Genomic DNA, 19,232 nt, shown 5'->3' with positions numbered 1-19,232 from the left:
TACATGAGATTTTTGTTGATGTTGATTTAAGATTTGAGTTACCATTTTTATGAAGGCTATAATTTAAAATTTTAATTCAACAATAATCAATTATAACTCAAAGAAAACTTCAAAATTTTAAAACTAATTTGGTAACATTTTTTATTGATATGTTTAAGTCATCAATCTAAATCAAAGTGTAATACATGTTACCGATCAAAGCCTAAATAATTAAATGCGAGTGGCACCATTTGGGCCTTGATGGGTAACACAATCCAATAACAATAAAAAGGGAGGCTTTTATAGTCAACACTGGATCAAATTGGTGAGAGTCTCGCCGATCGTCTTCAACCCAACTGTAAGAAACCTTCGTCGATTCGATTTGATCCGAGTCCCCGCCGTCTCCGATCGAATTTCACCTCGGAAGGTACATACCCATTCAGTAGTTCAACTGAATCTAACTTTGTGGATCTCATCGTTGTACCATTACATGTGATTTGATCTGTTCTGGAATCACTTTCGTATGAATTGAGATTAGGGTTTATTGATTTCATTGATGATTTGAACAAAAATAAGAAAAAACCTTTTTGCTGTTTCAAGCTAGAAGTGCTGATGATTATGTTGTGTTTAATGGATTCTTAATTACGCTCGTGAACAGGTTACTGTGGTTAAGATCGAATCTTCTGATCATGGTTAGTGCTCTCTTAATGTTTTTGTTTTTTCCTTCGGTAAAACTGTACTCAAGTCTCAAACACTTTTTTTTGGTGGGATTGATATCACAGAACTATCTTCTTGGAGCTTTTAAGCCGGCCTGTAATGTTTCTATCACCTTTACTGATGGGAAAAATCGTAAACAGGTACACACATCCCTCTCTCTCTTTAGGTTTATCCATTTCACTGAATATTTATGTATCCTTAATCCCCAACATTGATTACAGCTTGACTTATTAATCTTATTTGATCTCTGTTGCCGCTAGGTTCCCATTAAGAAAGATAATGGACAGACGGTTATGAACCCGCTTTTCCAGAGCCAAGAAACTATTGCTGGCAAGGTAACTTTGGTTTTGTTGTCATCTATAGCCATCAGGAGGTTTTATGGAGTTAGTTTGGTGTCCTTTTCACGTTTTGGTTTAGGTTATTATTGAGCCATATCAAGGGAAAAAGGTGGAGCACAATGGTGTTAAAGTTGAGCTTCTTGGTCAAATAGGTGTGCAGTTTCTCTCGGTTTTTCTTTTCTTTTTCTAACTCATTTCCTCTCTATGTGCTTAATGATATTTGTGTGACAGAAATGTATTTTGACAGAGGGAACTTCTACGACTTCACTTCCTTGGGTGAGTCTAAACTTAGGGCTCTATTATGATATGGTTCTGTTCTTTTGCTTCAGTAGTCTCTTGGTTATTAGTAGCTAACTCTTAGTTTTAAGTTGTTGATGGATCATACTATCTTTTTCTGAATATCAGTGCGTGAGCTTGATGTACCTGGAGAAATATATGAAAAGAAGGCATACCCTTTTGAATTTTCGACCGTTGAGATGCCACATGAGACATACAATGGCGTAAATGTGCGGCTAAGGTATATATCATATTATTTCTGTAACATCTAAAGTTCCTAATGTTGGATATTGTAGTACATAACTTTGATCTCTGTTTATCTGCAGGTATGTCCTCAAAGTAACAGTTACACGTGGCTATGGTGGAAGCATCGTAGAGTATCAGGACTTTGTGGTATATTTCTTCCGTGTCTTTGTGGCACTTGTTATTTAAGATAAAACTTAGCTTTTTCTTTCTTCTTGTGAATTTGAAACAGGTCCGTAACTATTCTCCACTACCTCCAATCAATAACAGCATCAAGGTGAGTCCAAACTCTCTCATTTCCACTCTCAGTTTCCTGGTTCCTTCTCCCTCTTGCTTTTGAAACTGAATACATACTCTCTTAAAGCCTGTTCTACCTCCCAAGTTACAGGACTTCTGCTCTTATTCTTATTCTTATTCTTCACACATTCTTATTAGCACTAGATATGCTTAATACCATTGGACCCTTTACCCGTTGTACAGATGGAAGTTGGGATCGAGGACTGCCTACATATCGAGTTTGAGTACAATAAAAGCAAGTAAGACAAACTCATTATTCATTATTTCAAGCTGGAATGATAAAGGAGAAATAGAAAAAACCAATAGCTAACTCCCAATGCTCTGGATGGATGCAGGTACCACCTGAAAGATGTTATCCTTGGGAAGATATACTTTCTTCTGGTCAGAATCAAGATAAAGAATATGGATCTTGAGATCAGAAGGCGAGAATCAACAGGAGCAGGAGCTAATACTCACGTCGAGACAGAAACACTAGCCAAATTTGAGTTAATGGATGGTGCTCCCGTTAGAGGTACTCCCCAAATTTACTTTATCAAATCTCACTATACCCTTCTTTAGCTATTGAGTAAGCATTGAGACATTTTCCAGGCGAATCTATACCCGTAAGACTGTTCTTGACACCATACGATCTGACACCAACGCTTACGAACATAAACAACAAATTCAGCGTTAAGTATTATCTGAATCTTGTGCTGGTGGACGAGGAGGATCGCCGTTACTTCAAGCAGCAAGAAATCACGCTGTACAGGCTCAAAGAGGAGACATCTTGATGTTTGCAAAAAGGGAAGAGAGAAATGATAAATTTTCAGAACTTTGTAAAGCCTTTCTCTGTATGCAATTGCTTTGGGTACTTGGAGTGATGAAGTTAAATCATGTAGTTTGTTCAACGACAATAATGTTTTTTTCTCTCAACGACCATAATGTTGTTTGCTTTGTTTGGAGTCATACGACTTTTATCTCTTCTTTTATGTGTTTCCTTCCATAAATTTACGCGAAGTAGTAACTGTTTATTAAAACTGAATTCTGTACCATTAGTTTTGGATTTAAATTCCTATCATCTATGTATTCAACTTTCAAAGGAAGAACCTAAATAGATACAGTGTTAATATGCTGTAAAACGAATTTAAAAGAATATTTATATTAGCTTAGTCAATGATCTTAAATGTTTCATCTAAGAAAACTGAAGTTCATCTAAGAAGGTTTTAGACTAATCTCTGTAGGTGGAAAAAAGAAAACCGAATCCGAAATTCAAATCGAACCAACTTAAACAAAAATTTGAACCGAATCGAGTATGACTTAGATACTCGAATAGATATTGTTTTACCGTATTTTGCACAGTTTTATCCAACCAAATCTGAACAATGGAAACCAAAAAATATCTCAGAAAATTCAAACCTAAAAATAATATCAAACCTGAACTCCATTCCAAATAAACACCCAAAAATATTTAAATATCTGAGTGAATAACTAAGATTAGTACCTAAATTTTAGTGATGAATCAAAAACTTATGATGAGACTTAGTCCAATATACTCGCGGAAGACCCGGAGGGGGGGGAGGATCAGGTTTTCGGTTTTGTTAAAGTTGGTCAGGGATTTACTCGTAATGCAAATTTCATAAGTGGCATCATGGCATCATAAAGTGCTCTTACCACTATTAGTAGAGAATCTTAGAACCTTATAAGAGTTGGCTAACCAAATGGGTAGCTGAAAAAAAAAAGTTGTCTAACCCCTTTTACGTAGATGTTCTGATGAAAACTAACATCAAGTTTTGTGAAAATTTTCCTACAAATAAGCAGATTCGAGCTGAAGTTAAAATGTATCTTTTTATTTAGCTTAGTTGTTCTTCCATTATGATTTGTGTACTTTATATGACTTTTATATCTTTGTTTGTCTTTATCAAAATTTGAGAGTACAAAAGTTGAAGACTACTGTAGTTTTGGTTTCAAGATTGCATTGAAAGTTGGAAGTAATTCGGTTTTTGATTGAGTTTAAAAACTTGTTCTTTTCATCTGAGGTTTTCAGAAGTTGACATTTGCATTTTAAATTTAACTAACTCTGATCCGCGCACCTGTGCGGGTATGAATTTTCACTTTTTGGTTATTTATTTAACTAAATGATATATTTGTAATATTTGATGTATTATATTCACCAACTAAATATTTTTTTGGCATCTTAAACCATCTATTTACGACGAATATTCAATATCATATAAAAAATTGAACAAATTGACGTAATTAGAAAATTGTAGACGATATATAAAAACAATGGTTATTAATATAAAATATGAAGAAATGTCATATTATGACTTAGTATGGCATAAAAGATTATAAATCAGTTATACATGTTTAAAGGAAATACAATGATTTCTAAACTTCTATGAAAAATTTAACATATAAAAATGACAATGAATTAGTCATCAAATTGTAAATAATTTCATAATTTTATTAATAATAAATTATTTATTGTCTTTGTTTTTCATCAAGATAATTATTAAATGTCCATAACATTAATATGTTAAAAGGCCGTATTATGAAGCCCATGTTGTAACCGTTTTTTTCCGGGAAGTGTAACAAAAAAAATAATTACCTTTAACTCTTCGTTTTATTTAAGTTCTGTGTCGGTAAAAGATTAAAAAAAATCTCTCTATCTTTTTTAATGTTCAATTTGAAGCTTATTATGCGAAAATCATACGCAAATATAGGCAATTGGTTGGAATCTCTATATCTTTATATTCTTACAAATTTTAAATTTATTGTTTCCTCTTCTGCAAGCAAATCAATTAACAAAGTAATAGATCAATTGGTTGGAATCAAATCTATTCTTATACAGTTTCTATATTTAATAGGTACATTAAAGATACGACAATGAAGATATTATGTTTTGATTAATAAAAAATATTGGGCTTTGAGTTTGTATTTATTGATTTGTTTTTATATAAAGCTTAGAAAATCAATAGGATGATTGGTTGATTGATACATCTTATAAATAAAACGAAACTATAGGTGGTTTGAATATTGTACATCGATAGATGCATGATGTAAGTTGACTATATAAAACTTGAGCATGATCATTTCAAACTAAAGTATAGTTAGGTTATATGCATTTGTTATATTGTAGTTAATATATTTTAAATATTACATATGTCATGTGATTCACTTTTTCCTAAAAATAAAATTCAAGTTCATTATTGGGATGTACTCGTCCGTAATAAGCTACATTAAATATGATGTATTTTTAGGTTCATTTAATGATATTAAATTTAAATTTGATTTAAGAAAAAATCATTAATTTAACTAGAAAATACAAGCATTAAAATAGGTAAGTTCATTTAATGACATTAAGTTTATATTTGAATAAGAAAAACACATTAATCTAACTGAAAAAGACAAGCATTAAAATAGGAAATCAATTTAATTCTTAGTGGCATGGAAGTGTAATTAACTTTAAAAACTAAGGGGTATTTTTTAATAGGTACTTCTCTTTTAATAATAGAGATTATGAATAAGGTTGATTTCAAGTTTACACGATATTGTTTTTTTTTCTAGTAAATGTATCATCCTTTAAAGATTATCATAATCACCAATTCTAATTTATGTCACCAATCCTTTATTAATGCAAATTGTTTAAATTTGCTAAGTTTTTGGAAGTATTTTCGAGTTATATACAAGTATTTGGGTAACTGAAATACAAATTAGAAATGTACCCAAATTGAAAATGGATTCAACTGAATTTGTGATATATTATTATACCCAAATTGAACGCGGATTTGTGAATTAGAACTGGATCCGAATTAGAAATGGGTTCAACTGGATATGTGGTATATTATTATACTTGAATCGAACCCGAGGAAGCCCAAACTGAATTTGAATTAAAGTTTAAGAATATTGGAACTAGGCATGGCCATTCGAGGTCCCAATCGGGTTTCGGTTTTATTCATTCGGGTTTTGGTTTTTTGGGTTTATCAAAATCAATCCCATTCGGAATATATAAAATTTCAGTTCGGGACCGGTTCGGGTTCTATCAGATTCGGGTCGGGGTTAGTAAATCTTCAAAGAACTGGTATAACCCATTGTACTTTCGGGTTCGGGTCCCAATCGATTTTTCGGTTTAAAAATACATGATTTGTACCTATTTTGTAACTAAAACATAAATGAAATCGGGTTTTCGGATTTAAAATACATGATTTGTACATATTTTAATAGCCAAAACATAAGTAAAATCGATTCAAAAATAAGAAAAGCATATCATTCAAAATCAAGCGAAAGATAATCATAGTTAGTGATAAAAAGAAAACCAGATAAATGAAATCATAAAACAAAAACTAAGTTCTCATGAAATGAGAAACATTATTCAATGAAAACAAAACCAAAATATAAAAACTTTAGGCTCCAACCGCCACATTCCACCATCAACCTTCATCTAATAGATGATTATTTTCGAAGTTCAATAATATCTTAAAGTATTTTGCATACATATTAAGAATTAAGATCATATTTGGTAGAAGTTCTTTTTGTCATCTTAAATGTTTCGGGTTTTTATTGCTGTCAAAAAAAAAAAAAAAATGTTTCGGGTTTTATCGGATATCCATTTAGGTTCGGATTCGGTTCGGATAATACCCATAACCCAAAATACCAAAAAACAGGATCCATTCGGTATTTATGTCAGGTTCGGATCGGTTCGGATTTATTTTTATCGGATCGGGTTCGGTTCGGATTTTCGGGTTCGGTTTATTTGTCCAGTCCTAATTGGAACAGAGCTAAATTTCATAACCCAAAAACTCAAAACCCGATTGAACCCGAAAGAAACCCTATTGAATATCCAAATGCACATGCCAACTTTGTATTATTAATGTTGTTGTAGATTTCTGTACATAACAACTAAGAGAAGAATAAACAAAACAAAAGAAACAAAGAGAAGAATAAACAACAAGCTAAAGAATTTTTACTTAACTGTGACAAGGTCAGAAAACAGGACAACCCTGCGTTACTACGCCTTTGGCAGTGGGACAAGATGCGAGGCCACAGTTTGTGCTATCATCAGCGTTTCCCCACCACGCCAGTCCAATTCCTCTGCGTCCTAACGCCAGAAAAATCAGTATTGTCATAAACGCAGTTCCCGCGTCCAAACCTCCGGACAAAACGTAATTGTACTTTGTCCACCACTCTCTCTTGTACTTAAACACAAAGTGTCCGAATATAAATGCCACGATGCACCAGCTCGTGAAATTAACCGCCATCGCGGGTGGCATCATCGAGGTTGCTCCTAAAATAACTGGAAAATGTATTTGTGAGATCCATTTTTGAGCTGGAAACGCTTTGGTCGCTAGCCAGACGAAGAAAGGAGTGATTGCACCTACAAGGAAGAACCAGTTTATGGCTGAGTATTCTCCTAAGTCACCGAACATTCGACGTGGTCCTACGAGTCCCCAAATCACTGATGCATCGAAGAAGACACGATCCATTGGGCATGTCCATTGACTGTCGTCAGGAAGCAAAGATTTGTCACATAGATGAGGAATGTCTACCATTAACCACCAAGCAGTTCCTGTGTATACTAGCACAGCCACAAGCGTCCCAACCACCTGAAAAAATCTTGTGTCACTAATTCTATTTTTTAACAAATAATTAATTGTAGATTAATTAGTCACCTGTGCCAAATACATGCTTCTAGGAGGGATCTTCATATAGAGGCCGAGTTTGAAGTCTTGGATGAATGTTAGAGCCTGAGTCATGCTGATGTATCCATACACTTTGAAGCACATGTTCGCAACCGGACGTTCTGGATAGATGTATCCGATTACATATTCTGTGATGACGTTCAAACCCGGTGCCTAATACAATAGGAAACTTGTTACTTACAAAATAAAATAATTCAACCTCTAAATAGTTAAGTGATACTGAATCAGACATAGATGCATATGAATATATGAATTTCTTTTAAGTTCGTCTCCTTTTCAGTTTTTCTTCCGGAAAAATGTGTGAGTTTGTTTCGTAGTTTTTTTTTCTGTTATAGATGGTTATATTTCAACAAAACTCAGAAGAATAATTCATTAAACCCTAGCTAGTTATTGTTTTTTTCAACTCTTATGTAGTTTTTAGTTGGTACCTGATTAGTCGTGGCGAGAATAACACCAATAAGAGGAGTGAAGAAGACGGCAATAGCACAAGCTAGCAACACTCCCCACCAAGGTAGCTGTACGGTTGCATTGTAGTACACAGAGATGAACACGATGAGCGCAATGTTGAGTACGAGGATCACCAAAAACCACCACATGGGAACTTCTCTGTAGTTTTTCTTCATGATTCTAGTGTGTATATCCATTTTCTTGTTCCTCTTGAAAGCTCCTCTTGTTTGCTTCCATAGATCCCTAATATATAAAAATTAGAAACTATTACCAAAAAACTGGTCCCTATCTATGGAAACTACATCGTTAACTAACATTTGATTAGTGAGGGACTGATCGAGTTTAGTTAATTACCTTCCGTTAAAGAGTAAAACATGGACAATGGTTGCGGACAAAGTGGCAAACCCAAGACCATATGTAACCGCAAAGAAAGTGCTCATATGGATAGGACCAGTCTTTGCATAGACGGCTCGGTCGAGATGGAACTTGTCATCAATGATGCTCAAAACATCATAAGACGATCCATTGCCCATGAAAAGCCCACTTGAGAATATGGGATATGTTTTGGCACGGTAAAGATTAAGCCAATAGCAAATGGGAGTGGCGACATACATAATTATCACAAAACCAATGGTTACATTGACGGTAGCGAAGATCGGGCTAGCAAGTGGACTGCCGAGGTAAGAGCCAATTGTAGCCCAATCAATACCAATTGCGCCTATACCAAGACCTTGTTCACCTGAACCGAGTTGGTTAGCCAAAACCGATTTTGGGCTAAGCCAACAGACCCATGAGATGGAAGTTATCATTGTGAATAGATAACCAGGGAGAATGTAGTATGCGAAGCTAGTAACAAGGACTATGATGAAGAATTGGATTCGGGTCATGCCTCCTTTTTTCTTCTTTTCCTTCTCATGCAAGGCACTGCAGTGGTTAGTGAACTAATTAAGTAGTTGAAGACTAATCAGGAAGATGAGATTTATATAGATGTTTTATAAAATGTATTACCTGAATAAAGAAACTTGAACTAGATTGCTTGGCCACCACATTTCACCTGGCTCAACAAGGTGTTTACGGAATAGACCAGCCCACCCAAACCCGAGAAACTACAAAAAAAAAAGAAGAAGTGTTTTTCATATGTGAAAAAGGTAGGAATATTATTCACCAAACTGTAGCAAATATCTAAATCTGAAAACGTGGCCTCAAAATTGTACAAGTAATCAGAGCACAAATTTCAAACCAACGCCAACTATATCCTTAAATTGGACTAACACTGAGTTTTAATAGCTTAAGTAGATATTAGTAACAATTGTTTTTAGTTTAACTGTGGTCAAATGATTCCTATATATCCATATATCCAACAATACTTGACCTGGCTATTAGAATATATCCATATAAAATATTTTAGACTAATCATATATATGAATGTTCTTACCTAAGAACAAAAAAAAAGCATATAATGACTTTAGAATTTCAAAACAAAATTATTGTAAATGTAAAAATTTCAACCAAATGTAAAAGTAAAAACTCTTCAGATCAAAGAATTATTGCATGTTTAAATACGGGCAGAGACGTATCAATACCTGAGTAGTGATCATAATGAGAAAAGCCGGTAGAAACGGAAGAGATCTCTTATAATAAAGCTTAATAGCACTAAGTATATGAGTCGCATAAACCGTTCCTGCTCCAGAATTAGCGAAAATTGTGATCATAACATGTTCCTTGATGTTAAACGGACCAGGATTCATATTGAACTCCCACCTTGATCCCTCCAAGTACTTCTTATTTGGAAGCACTCGAGCCATCAGATGACCGAGCGGCACGACCGCGATCTGAGCCGAGATTCCTGTAATGGTCAACGGCATCTGTCTGTACCAGAAAAACTGGTTCACAAACGATAGTATGATACACGCGGCAAGACCTAAAACCCACATTCTAAAAGTGAGAACCGGTAACGTTGGATCGTCGGTTTTTGGAACGGTTAGCTCAACCTCCTCCACCGCGCACCGATCTAGCTCATCCACGGCTTCTTCTATTTCCATGGCTCCGGTCGAGTGCTCTACAATCTCGGTCATTGAAATATACCTGAGAGCTGTTTTTTGGAGGTGTAGTGAATCTTTATAAGGTTAAAGGTGAAACAAGAACTTGATTCTGTAGAGATTCTCGCTATTGAATCTTTCTACTAATCACTTATTTATCCTAGTTCTGCTAACAGATATACTCAAATGTTAACATGATTTACTAAAAAAAAAAAAAGTATTTTAAACAGAATTACGAAGGATTATCGTTTAAAAACAAATCAACGAACTAAGTGCCTTCTCTCTAGGGTCTTACTGTTGAACTAATAAAACTTTGTTTTAGTTAATTTCATTTTTAATAAAAAATGGTAATTTTTGAATTTCGAGAGTGTTTAAAAGCGCAACTACCAATCAGTCATATTCTATCTATGTTTTGGAAAAAGTTGTTAATACTCTCGTCATCCACATATGTTGGCAGCCTTGTCAAAAATATTTTCTATTGTAGCATTTAAATTGTTTATGACTTTGAATGTTTGCAATTTTGAAATTTGAACCTCGTATCCTTGAGTGTAATAACATTAGTGAATCCTTATTATTAATCAAATCACTAAGGAGCTTCCACAACAGTATCATCAATACTATTAAAAGGGAAGAAGTCCTAAAAAATCTACTTAAAACAAGTCATAGTTGGACCATTTCATTTAACTAGAATTCCTATTATTTCTCATACTACTAACTTAATTATTCTTCATTAAAAGCAAATTTTAGTCATAAAAATGATACTAACCTAATTATCTACTTATACGTTTACTATATATGCATTATTCCATCATAAATATTTTGAGCTAATATAAATAATGTTCACCCTATATTTATATAGTATATGGTTACTTGTGATTTATTTAATAGATAATACATTCGAAGACTATAAACAAAATATAATATCTATTACAAAAAATACATTTTTTACAGAGATGAACTATTATTTTATACTAACCTTATTAACTAAACTGATTTCATTAACCATGTTATATATATGAACACTTCAACATTATCATTCACAAACTAAACGATCTTTATCACAACTTAATATTCCAAGTTGGTTGTATTATTTTAATACCAAACCAGTTCCTATAAAAATCCATAGATATGATTATGGTCTACATAAAACCGGTTCAATCTTTCCATCTGCTATATTTTCAGAAAATGACTATTTATCTTCGGTTCTGTTAGATATTTAGTCTAACCAATTATAAACCGGTTAGTGATAACTTCTAAAACTTTGAAAATACTTTGTTATTTATTAACACTATATCGATACTTTAAAACATGTTAGCAGTAGAATTGTGTTTTAGAACAAAATCTACTTATTTTAAAACATAATATTATTTTGAAAATAGTTTTGATACTATGTGTTATATTAAACATAGTTATATATATTTGAAATAAATAATTATATACATAAATTATACTTTTGGTTAACTAAATTATTTATCAACCAAATAAAAATATTCGAGTAATTCAAGTTTTCGTGTTATCCGGTTTATAAATAGTATTTTTAGGATATGTGGTTATTTAAAAATTGAATGTAATTAATATTTTTAAATATATAATTATTATTTAAAAATTCAGGTACTCATTTGGTTCTCGGTTCGGTTTTAATTTTTCGGTCATAGATTTATGATTTGCTATATTATTTATGCAATTCAATTCAATTTTGGTTTTTCAGCTTGGTACGGTTTGGTCCGTAGTTTTGGATAAATGTGCTCAAACTTATACACTATCTTATATAGAAATTCGTTTACAATATATTTAATTACAAAAACAAATCTGCGCTTTCCAAGCGCGGATCAAAATCTAGTTTTTTTTTAAAACGTCTTATCCCCCTGCTCATTATTTTTATCTACTAAGTGGTTAACGTATACAATGGAAACATATCATAATTTGTTTCATAATTATCCATTTCCAACAATTTATTTCAAATCTGTTCTACTTTTTTGGCATTAGCCAGCCATGGGCCAAACAACTAGGAACCGAATATCTAAATTTAGATGGTTTATATTTTAGGCTTTAGTTGGGCCTAGCATTCAAGTATGTAATATTACGCCTCAAATCGTTTCTTGAAAATAATTCGATAGCATCTTGAATTTCTAACCATCATTTTTTCAAAAGATATGCAAAAGATTCTCAAATGTTATCCCCACAATCCACAGACGCACATATTAACCAACCAAAGTACAACAAACATTGACTTTTTCTTTTGTTTCTTTGCTTTATTTCTGAAATTTTAGTACGGTGAAAGTTTATGTTTGGCCCACATATTACGAAGTGGGACCAATAAATGATCGAAAAGAAAGACAGTTGCTGCGCTAATTGTTCAGATTTCAGATGGAGGAAGGAGAGGTTTTTCTTTTTATCAGGACAGCTAGATCGTGCCCACACCGTGACAGTGGTGGTCCTCTGAGCAGGCTGCAATTACTCCTTTTTTTTCTTCTCATTAATTCAGAAACACCCCAAATGGGTTTTAATTAAGATGGACCAATATACAGCCCATAAGGGATGTGACCACTGCTTTCCATCTCTCCCTTTTAATCATATGAAAAAATTCTTTCTTTTTTTCTTTTTCTAAACAGGATCATAAAGAATGTTTGTTTACATGTACAACGAAGGTTTTTTCTTTGTGTTCGACAATGCCAGTTTAAAATCGTGAGATTAGATGGGTTTAAGAGTATATCTCGTACAGAATGTTTCTTTATCATAATTGTCCAATCCTCTTCAGATGAAACCTCTTTTGTTTTTTCTCGTTTTGTCTATCGAATTGTTTAATTTCAAATAAGTTTAGAATAAATTTGTAGTGTAATACATTTGATCTCTTTACAGGTGGGATTAATCATTGATGGCTATTTCTCACTGACGACGAGTCTTCTGCATCATATATAGTTAGAATAGTATTGAATATATCATCAGTCCCTCTGCGTGGTAGTGTATATATATATTGATGCATGTAAAAAAAATTACAGTTGAAAGTGCTTCAACTTTTATTAATACCATTTTTATAATATATTACCTATTAAAAACATTTTGCTATAGGGGCACATAGTTTTGAGGAATTGCTTAACCGATCTGCCATAACAGCAAGAATTAATGATAATCAGTTTTGGATAAACTTAGAAAAAATTTATATACTAATCAAAGTCTCGGGATCAAATGAAAAGTAGAGAGATTTGTTCATTATGATATTCATGTTGTTGAGCAATTTAAGCCAAATTGTTGCTGAGATGTTGGTTTTTTTCCAACCTAGTGTATTATGATTCAACCTTATTTATTTTCATAAATTGATCTCACAAGTAAACTTAGTAAATGTATTGACATAAGAAGAATCTTGTTATTTGCAAACAACATATAAATATATATAGTTGTAAAATAACATTACAAAAGAATTGATCAGTGGACTATATGATGGAAAAAAGAACCAAAATCACACACACACACATATATATATATTATAATATCAAACCAAGTCTAAAAGCTCGTACTGCGACAAAAAATTTTTTTTTATCATTTCTATAAATGTCGTGAAAATTAACTTGAATGATTCTTAAATTAGGCAGGTTTCTTAGTCACAAATAAGGGAAGGCTCAGAGTCCAACGAGCAAAGCACAAATATATCTGTCTTGAGTTCTTAAGTCGAGGTATGTCCCAATTAACTCCTACCGTCACAAGCTATAACAACTCGTGGTCCTTCCATGTACTCTTTTTAGTTGCTCATGCATGGACCAATCCCTAGCTGGCTTTTCTCTTCGTTTCTTTTCTCCATTTAATTTCCTTCATTTCAATAAACTGTATAGAGTTTTTGTCTAGTTGTCTTGGATTTTGAGTGATGTCTTAACAATTTGAATTTATACCTAACTTCCATCAGTGGGAAACAATTTCTTAATCCGATACATTGTCCTGAATATTGCATACGTATAGTGTCATAGTATTTTGAACTGTAACCTAATTTCCATCCGTGCAGAGAAACGTCTTTACCAATTTCATTCTAAACCTACTTTCCATCGTAGAAAATGGATTTGATCGAAAAAGCATTCAATTTATATGGGATTATTCAATCAATTTAGGTTTTCTACGTAATATATAATGAACGGTTTATAATTATTATTTCCAGTTTGCATGATTATACACATAATATTTTTTACTTGTATTATATACTTGTTAGATGTAAATATAAGTATCAAAAGAAATGAAAAATACATACTCATACCTTGATGTGGTGGCATTGGAAATCCGAAGAAACTCAAAAATTGTCTTTACAAGATTTTATCAACTCAAATTAATATATCAATTACAAACTAAAACCTTATATAGATGATACCCACCCTTCTAAATGTTCGGGTGCATTCAGGAAAATTTGTCCATCAAAATATGTCAATCAAAATTTGTCAATCTTTGTTAAGTTGTTAAGTGATCGACTTTACACTACTCGGTTGCTTCATTGTTTCTCAAGACTTAAACTCTTATGTATGATGGTTTAATTTTGAACTCTAAAGTCTTTAGAACAGTTTCGAAAGTGAGTACTAGCAGAAATTCTAAGTATTTAGAAAAAAGAACAAAAGAAATGAAATTAAGAAAGAGAAGACCAAAAAAAATTATTTTGGACTTTTTAAGAACCATTAATATACTCAAAAGACACATGTCATCATGTTAAAGGAAATTAATGTTTTATTAGTTTTGAAAAATAAAACATAATTGAATTTTTTTAATATTAATATTTTTTTTCTTTTAATTTTTTTTTTGTGGTTTCTAACCGTTGGAGATGTTCTTATGACTTTATATATGTAATTTTTCTAGCATTTTAATTGAAAGACTAATGTTAATAAAAATTGATTTAACAGAAATAACGTTGAATTAAGCTCGAAAATAGTTGTGGATAAAAACAAAATTATTTGGGGTTAGTCTGTTTGGACGCTAGGGGTCAAACTAAAATACCTAGTAAGTTTTGGAATGTGATACTTATCACAGAAAATCTACACGGTCATTGTTCACGTGAGTATTCATATTGACCCTGAATAAAGAAAAATGACCTTAATATCCGTGCATGATAAGATTACAAGTACAAGATTGTCACACATCTCTACTCAAAGAAACAGCAATCCTTGGGATCATCATTATCCCATCAAGTATGTATTTAACTCAGATGATCTCCAATGTACACCTCTATATTTTTCTCTAAAATAGAGATTTTTATTATAGAGGTAAAAATGTTCTAATCTATGTCTCTATAATAGAGTTCCTCTATTTTAGAGGAAAATATAGGGGAAAATTATTTTTTGCCTCTATATTTAAAGGTGAAAATAGCATATCTCTATATTTTCTCATATAAATAGAGGAACTCTATTATAAAGGCATATATTGGAGCATTTTCACCTGTATAATAGAGTTTTTCTATTTTAGAAGAAAATATAAAAATAAAAATAGAGGTGGGTTGGAAATGGTCTTAGTACGATGACATCAGGGCGAGCTGGAGAGTTTTAGTCATGAATTCCATATATTTATTTGCCCTTAGAACCATGAAAATTCAAAATGTCACGAGGAAGAATTGAACATCCAACCTTATCTACTTCTAATATGAACATTACCAACAAAGCTATTATTTTTATCATAATTGGCCCATAATACTAATATAATTTTTAAGGCCCCAATCTTATGTTTATCTAGTTTATCTCACGGTCCTGGTCGACATCGTTTAGTATGCCACTTATTTGCCTATTAAAATAAGGGCTTTGCAAATATGTCTTACAATTTTAAGTCAATCCCTAAAATAACTTATGTTTTTTCTGAAATTTTCATTTTTTTCATATTCATTCCAGAATTTGAGTTATTCACAAAAATATCATTACTTTTTTCGAAAATAAGTATTTTACTCAATCATCATCATCTTCATCAAGTATTTACAATATTTTCATTGCAATCAATATACCAACCACCGTGACCACCCAATTTAAAGTTTTTAGTGCACCTAAAAATTAATTTTTACTCTTCATATCTCATTTCTTAAGCATATAAACTACATCTCTTTCATTTTTTTCTCTAAATTCATCCAAAAAAAATTCAAGATTTTGATCCAAACTTTGTAAGGTTTATAGAGTCATTCAAGGTCATGATTCTTGGTTATTACCGAGTGGATCGCTTTCGTGGTGAAATTTGTGTGCTTCGAGAAGCTAAGCAAGTTATCTCACAAGTTCAAGGTACCGTATTTTTAAGATATGTTTGCCAAGAAGACTTCTCTAGGACATATGATCCGAGAGTTCTAAAATGGAAAAATACAACTGTCAGTTCTGTTTCCTACTATTTTGTCTAGTGCTTTTCATAACTGTGATTTAGGGAGAGGTTTCAGTACTAATTCCGAGTATGTGCCACGTTTAGGCGGATCTTAAACAGTGAGTTGAAGATCATTAGATGCAATTCCTTTTTTGTTGATTCCCACCTTCTTCTCCACAACTTCCATCTTATCCCCAAGAAGCTTGATATCCTTAAGACACATACCAAACCCATCAGTCATGACTTACACCAGGTCATAAGCCTTGTTAACTCTCTACTATCTTAACCCCACTCACAGAAGCAGAAGCCTTTGTTCGAGCCTCTGTACGAGCTCTGTATGATATTTCTTCCTAGCTCTTTTTTATTCCTTCACAGCAGGCACTTCCTTCTTATAAGAGTCTTCCTTCATATACAAAACCTTCGAATTAGTCCACGGGTTAGTACCTTGGACTGCACATCATTCTTGGGTCCACTTCCAATTGCACCAAACATGACATTCACTATGTTTTTAGCCGGCACATCAGGTTCATCATTGTCCCATCGAGGTAACATTTCACTAATGTCCTTTGAAACATAGTTGATCACGCGTGTCTGCAGTAAATAAAGAATATCAAGTTTGATATTTGAGAGAATAGTCACTATTATACTATCAGGGTTTAATCAGAATTACTTGTCTGATGATAGCCTCTTTAACAAATTTGAATCATGTTTCCCTTGTAAGCCAGAAAAGGTGGAGTCGGTTTGTTTGGTATGGTATTTCCATAAGTAGCACCAAATTTGGGTAGACCGCTGTAGATCCACACCTGGAGAACTTGTATAAACCCTCAGAGAGTCCATCAACACCTTAAACTCTAATCTCCCTCATGGATAATTCTTAAATTCTTCTAAATCCATCACTAGCCTTACACGACTAGCCTGTGTAGCGCATGAGCACCTTTTTCCTTCAATAAATCCAGTTTAGATGGCTAGGTATCCCACCTGCATGTGATCATCCCGAGACCACTCTTTGTATCTCTCACGCGCTGCCATTATTTGTTTAGAACTTGGACCAACATCGACATCAACACCCATCATCTCCCAAAAACAAACCATCTCCTTTTAACCTCAACCGTTAGATTTTCCAGGTTCCCAATGAAATTACAGTTCAGACCAGTGAGATATTCAAACTCTATCAATGAAACCCTTACCGGTTTTGGAACAATGAGACTCCAAAGCTCATACTTCTTCTTGATGTTAAGCTGGAAACTAAACATAAAATGAACCAGTCTTGATGCCCAACCAAAATTCAGCTCCTTGAACTTGATGAACACTTCCAACCTTGAGTTTGAGCTCCTCTCATTCATCATTACGTATACCATCCTTTACAGCAGGAAACAATTTTGAGTTAATACGCAATGCTTTGGTTGGATAGGTCTTCTCCCTTAAGATAAATATCCGCTTCTTGAGTTCTGGTAAATCCATGTCTCAGTCTACAAAACAATGAAAAACCAACATCTCAAACACAAACCAAACAGAACACGGGTAATATACTAACTTCTTGTATTGGAAGAATTCTTGGAAGACTTCATGCATGCGAAGACTTCCTATAAGACTTTGTGGAAGACTTCGCATGCCTGAATTTATTCCCGGAAGTCTTCCAGTATAACCTCAATAAAATCGAACACTTACATATTTGAAAATCGTGCTAAGCCTATAGATCTGAAGAGAAACTCTAATACATCTAACAGTTAGATAACAGAAGAAAAATCAAAATAAATCAAACAACTGGATGAACTTACAGCCGTAAGCAGAGAAGTTATGGTCCAAAGCGGAGAAGTTACAGTCGCCGCCAACACATCAGTTACAGATCTACAAAACTTGATAGGAAAGTAGAAGTTAGACTACAGCATTTAGGGTTTAACGGCGGCTATACGGTTTTTTAAATTCAAACACTGAACTTGACATAAAAGAGGAAGAACTTACCGGCATCGGAGTTCAACGACAACACAAACGGTTTCAAATCTGAAAAAGAAGCATGTTAGTTTAATATACTAAAATAATATTTAGCCATGAATGAGAAACGAGATTACAGGCAGTGAGAACAACGGAGAAACAAGATTTGCCATAATCGTGATATTCAAAATCACCTCTGAGAAAAATGACTAGGGTTCCGTGTTTTTATCAACAAAAAAGTGAAAATACTATTTATATGTCCAATAAATAATCTGTTTTCAGTTTTTACGTAATTTGGTAATTTTGTTTATGTTAAAATTGAAGGTAGTTAAGGTTTGGTTCGGTTTGGAAGACTTTTTGAGAAATCTTCTAACATAAAATACACTAGAAGACTTTTTAAGAAGTTAAGAAGTCTTATTAAACTTAAATTTATTATTCACCTAAAAGACTCATATGTCATCTAGTGTATTATTTGTTAGAAGACTTCCCAAGAAGTCACCTAAACCTAGTATCAAATAACTAACTAAATCACAACAAACACTTCATTAAACTTAAAATCAACTTTTAAAGTGTTTAATATACACAAAACTAAACATAGATAGGTTAATTTTTAAAAAAAAATTATGATTCCAAAATCTAACTCTAAAAGTATAAACAATATAGTTTTTCTTGTGTTTAGCCTCTGAGTAAACCTGTGCATTTATCCCAAAAATGATAGCTACTAAAAGTTTGGCAAGTCATATTTTGTTTATGAAAAAGGTAAAAGATATTCACAAAATAGTATTAATTACCGAAAAATTGATGTTGTTAACGCCGCCAGTAAAATCCTAAACGCCGTACTCTAAATCTTAAGCCCTAAACTCTAAACCCAATTTTTTGGTGACGACGCTAACAACATCAAAGTTTTTTTTTCTTTTTTGGCAATTAATACTATATTCTGATTACTTTTTAATTTTTCATAAAAAAAAATATGACTTGGCAAAAGAAAA

General features: G+C 32.8%; 2 protein-coding genes across 2 annotated transcripts; one reads left to right on the top strand and one right to left on the bottom strand.

The window, feature by feature from the left end:
• Nucleotides 1-230: 230 nt before the first annotated feature.
• On the top strand, nt 231-2,818 carry LOC103844828 (vacuolar protein sorting-associated protein 26A). The gene is made up of 12 exons (XM_009121653.3): nt 231-406; nt 638-671; nt 762-836; nt 957-1,031; nt 1,114-1,186; nt 1,266-1,310; nt 1,440-1,551; nt 1,637-1,703; nt 1,786-1,830; nt 2,034-2,089; nt 2,186-2,361; nt 2,439-2,818. Exons 2-12 carry the CDS (start codon nt 669-671, stop codon nt 2,618-2,620), a joined length of 909 nt encoding a protein of 302 aa, XP_009119901.1. The 5' UTR covers nt 231-406; nt 638-668; the 3' UTR covers nt 2,621-2,818.
• A 3,848-nt stretch (nt 2,819-6,666) lies between these two features.
• LOC103844827 (oligopeptide transporter 9) lies at nt 6,667-10,611 on the bottom strand. Its single transcript, XM_009121652.3, has 6 exons — nt 9,559-10,611; nt 8,984-9,081; nt 8,330-8,899; nt 7,957-8,218; nt 7,499-7,681; nt 6,667-7,432 (listed from the first exon to the last, which is right to left on the bottom strand). Exons 1-6 carry the CDS (start codon nt 10,048-10,050, stop codon nt 6,812-6,814), a joined length of 2,226 nt encoding a protein of 741 aa, XP_009119900.1. The 5' UTR covers nt 10,051-10,611; the 3' UTR covers nt 6,667-6,811.
• Nucleotides 10,612-19,232: the final 8,621 nt, after the last annotated feature.

The sequence above is a fragment of the Brassica rapa genome, chromosome A10 (assembly GCF_000309985.2).
Source record: "Brassica rapa cultivar Chiifu-401-42 chromosome A10, CAAS_Brap_v3.01, whole genome shotgun sequence".
Classification (NCBI taxonomy): Eukaryota; Viridiplantae; Streptophyta; class Magnoliopsida; order Brassicales; family Brassicaceae; genus Brassica; species Brassica rapa.
Note: the sequence above shows the minus strand (reverse complement) of the source record. Positions and strands in the feature narration are given on the sequence as shown.

Excerpts from the sequence above, each read along its gene's own strand:
- LOC103844828 (XM_009121653.3), top strand. Across the intron at positions 1,704-1,785 it reads TAGAGTATCAGGACTTTGTG|GTCCGTAACTATTCTCCACT; the intron begins GTATATTTCTTC and ends AATTTGAAACAG. Across the intron at positions 2,362-2,438 it reads GGATGGTGCTCCCGTTAGAG|GCGAATCTATACCCGTAAGA; the intron begins GTACTCCCCAAA and ends GACATTTTCCAG.
- LOC103844827 (XM_009121652.3), bottom strand. The coding sequence starts at position 10,050 with ATGACCGAGATTGTAGAGCACTCGACCGGAGCCATGGAAATAGAAGAA. Across the intron at positions 8,900-8,983 it reads GTTCAAGTTTCTTTATTCAG|TGCCTTGCATGAGAAGGAAA; the intron begins GTAATACATTTT and ends TAACCACTGCAG. Across the intron at positions 8,219-8,329 it reads GTTTTACTCTTTAACGGAAG|GGATCTATGGAAGCAAACAA; the intron begins GTAATTAACTAA and ends TTTATATATTAG.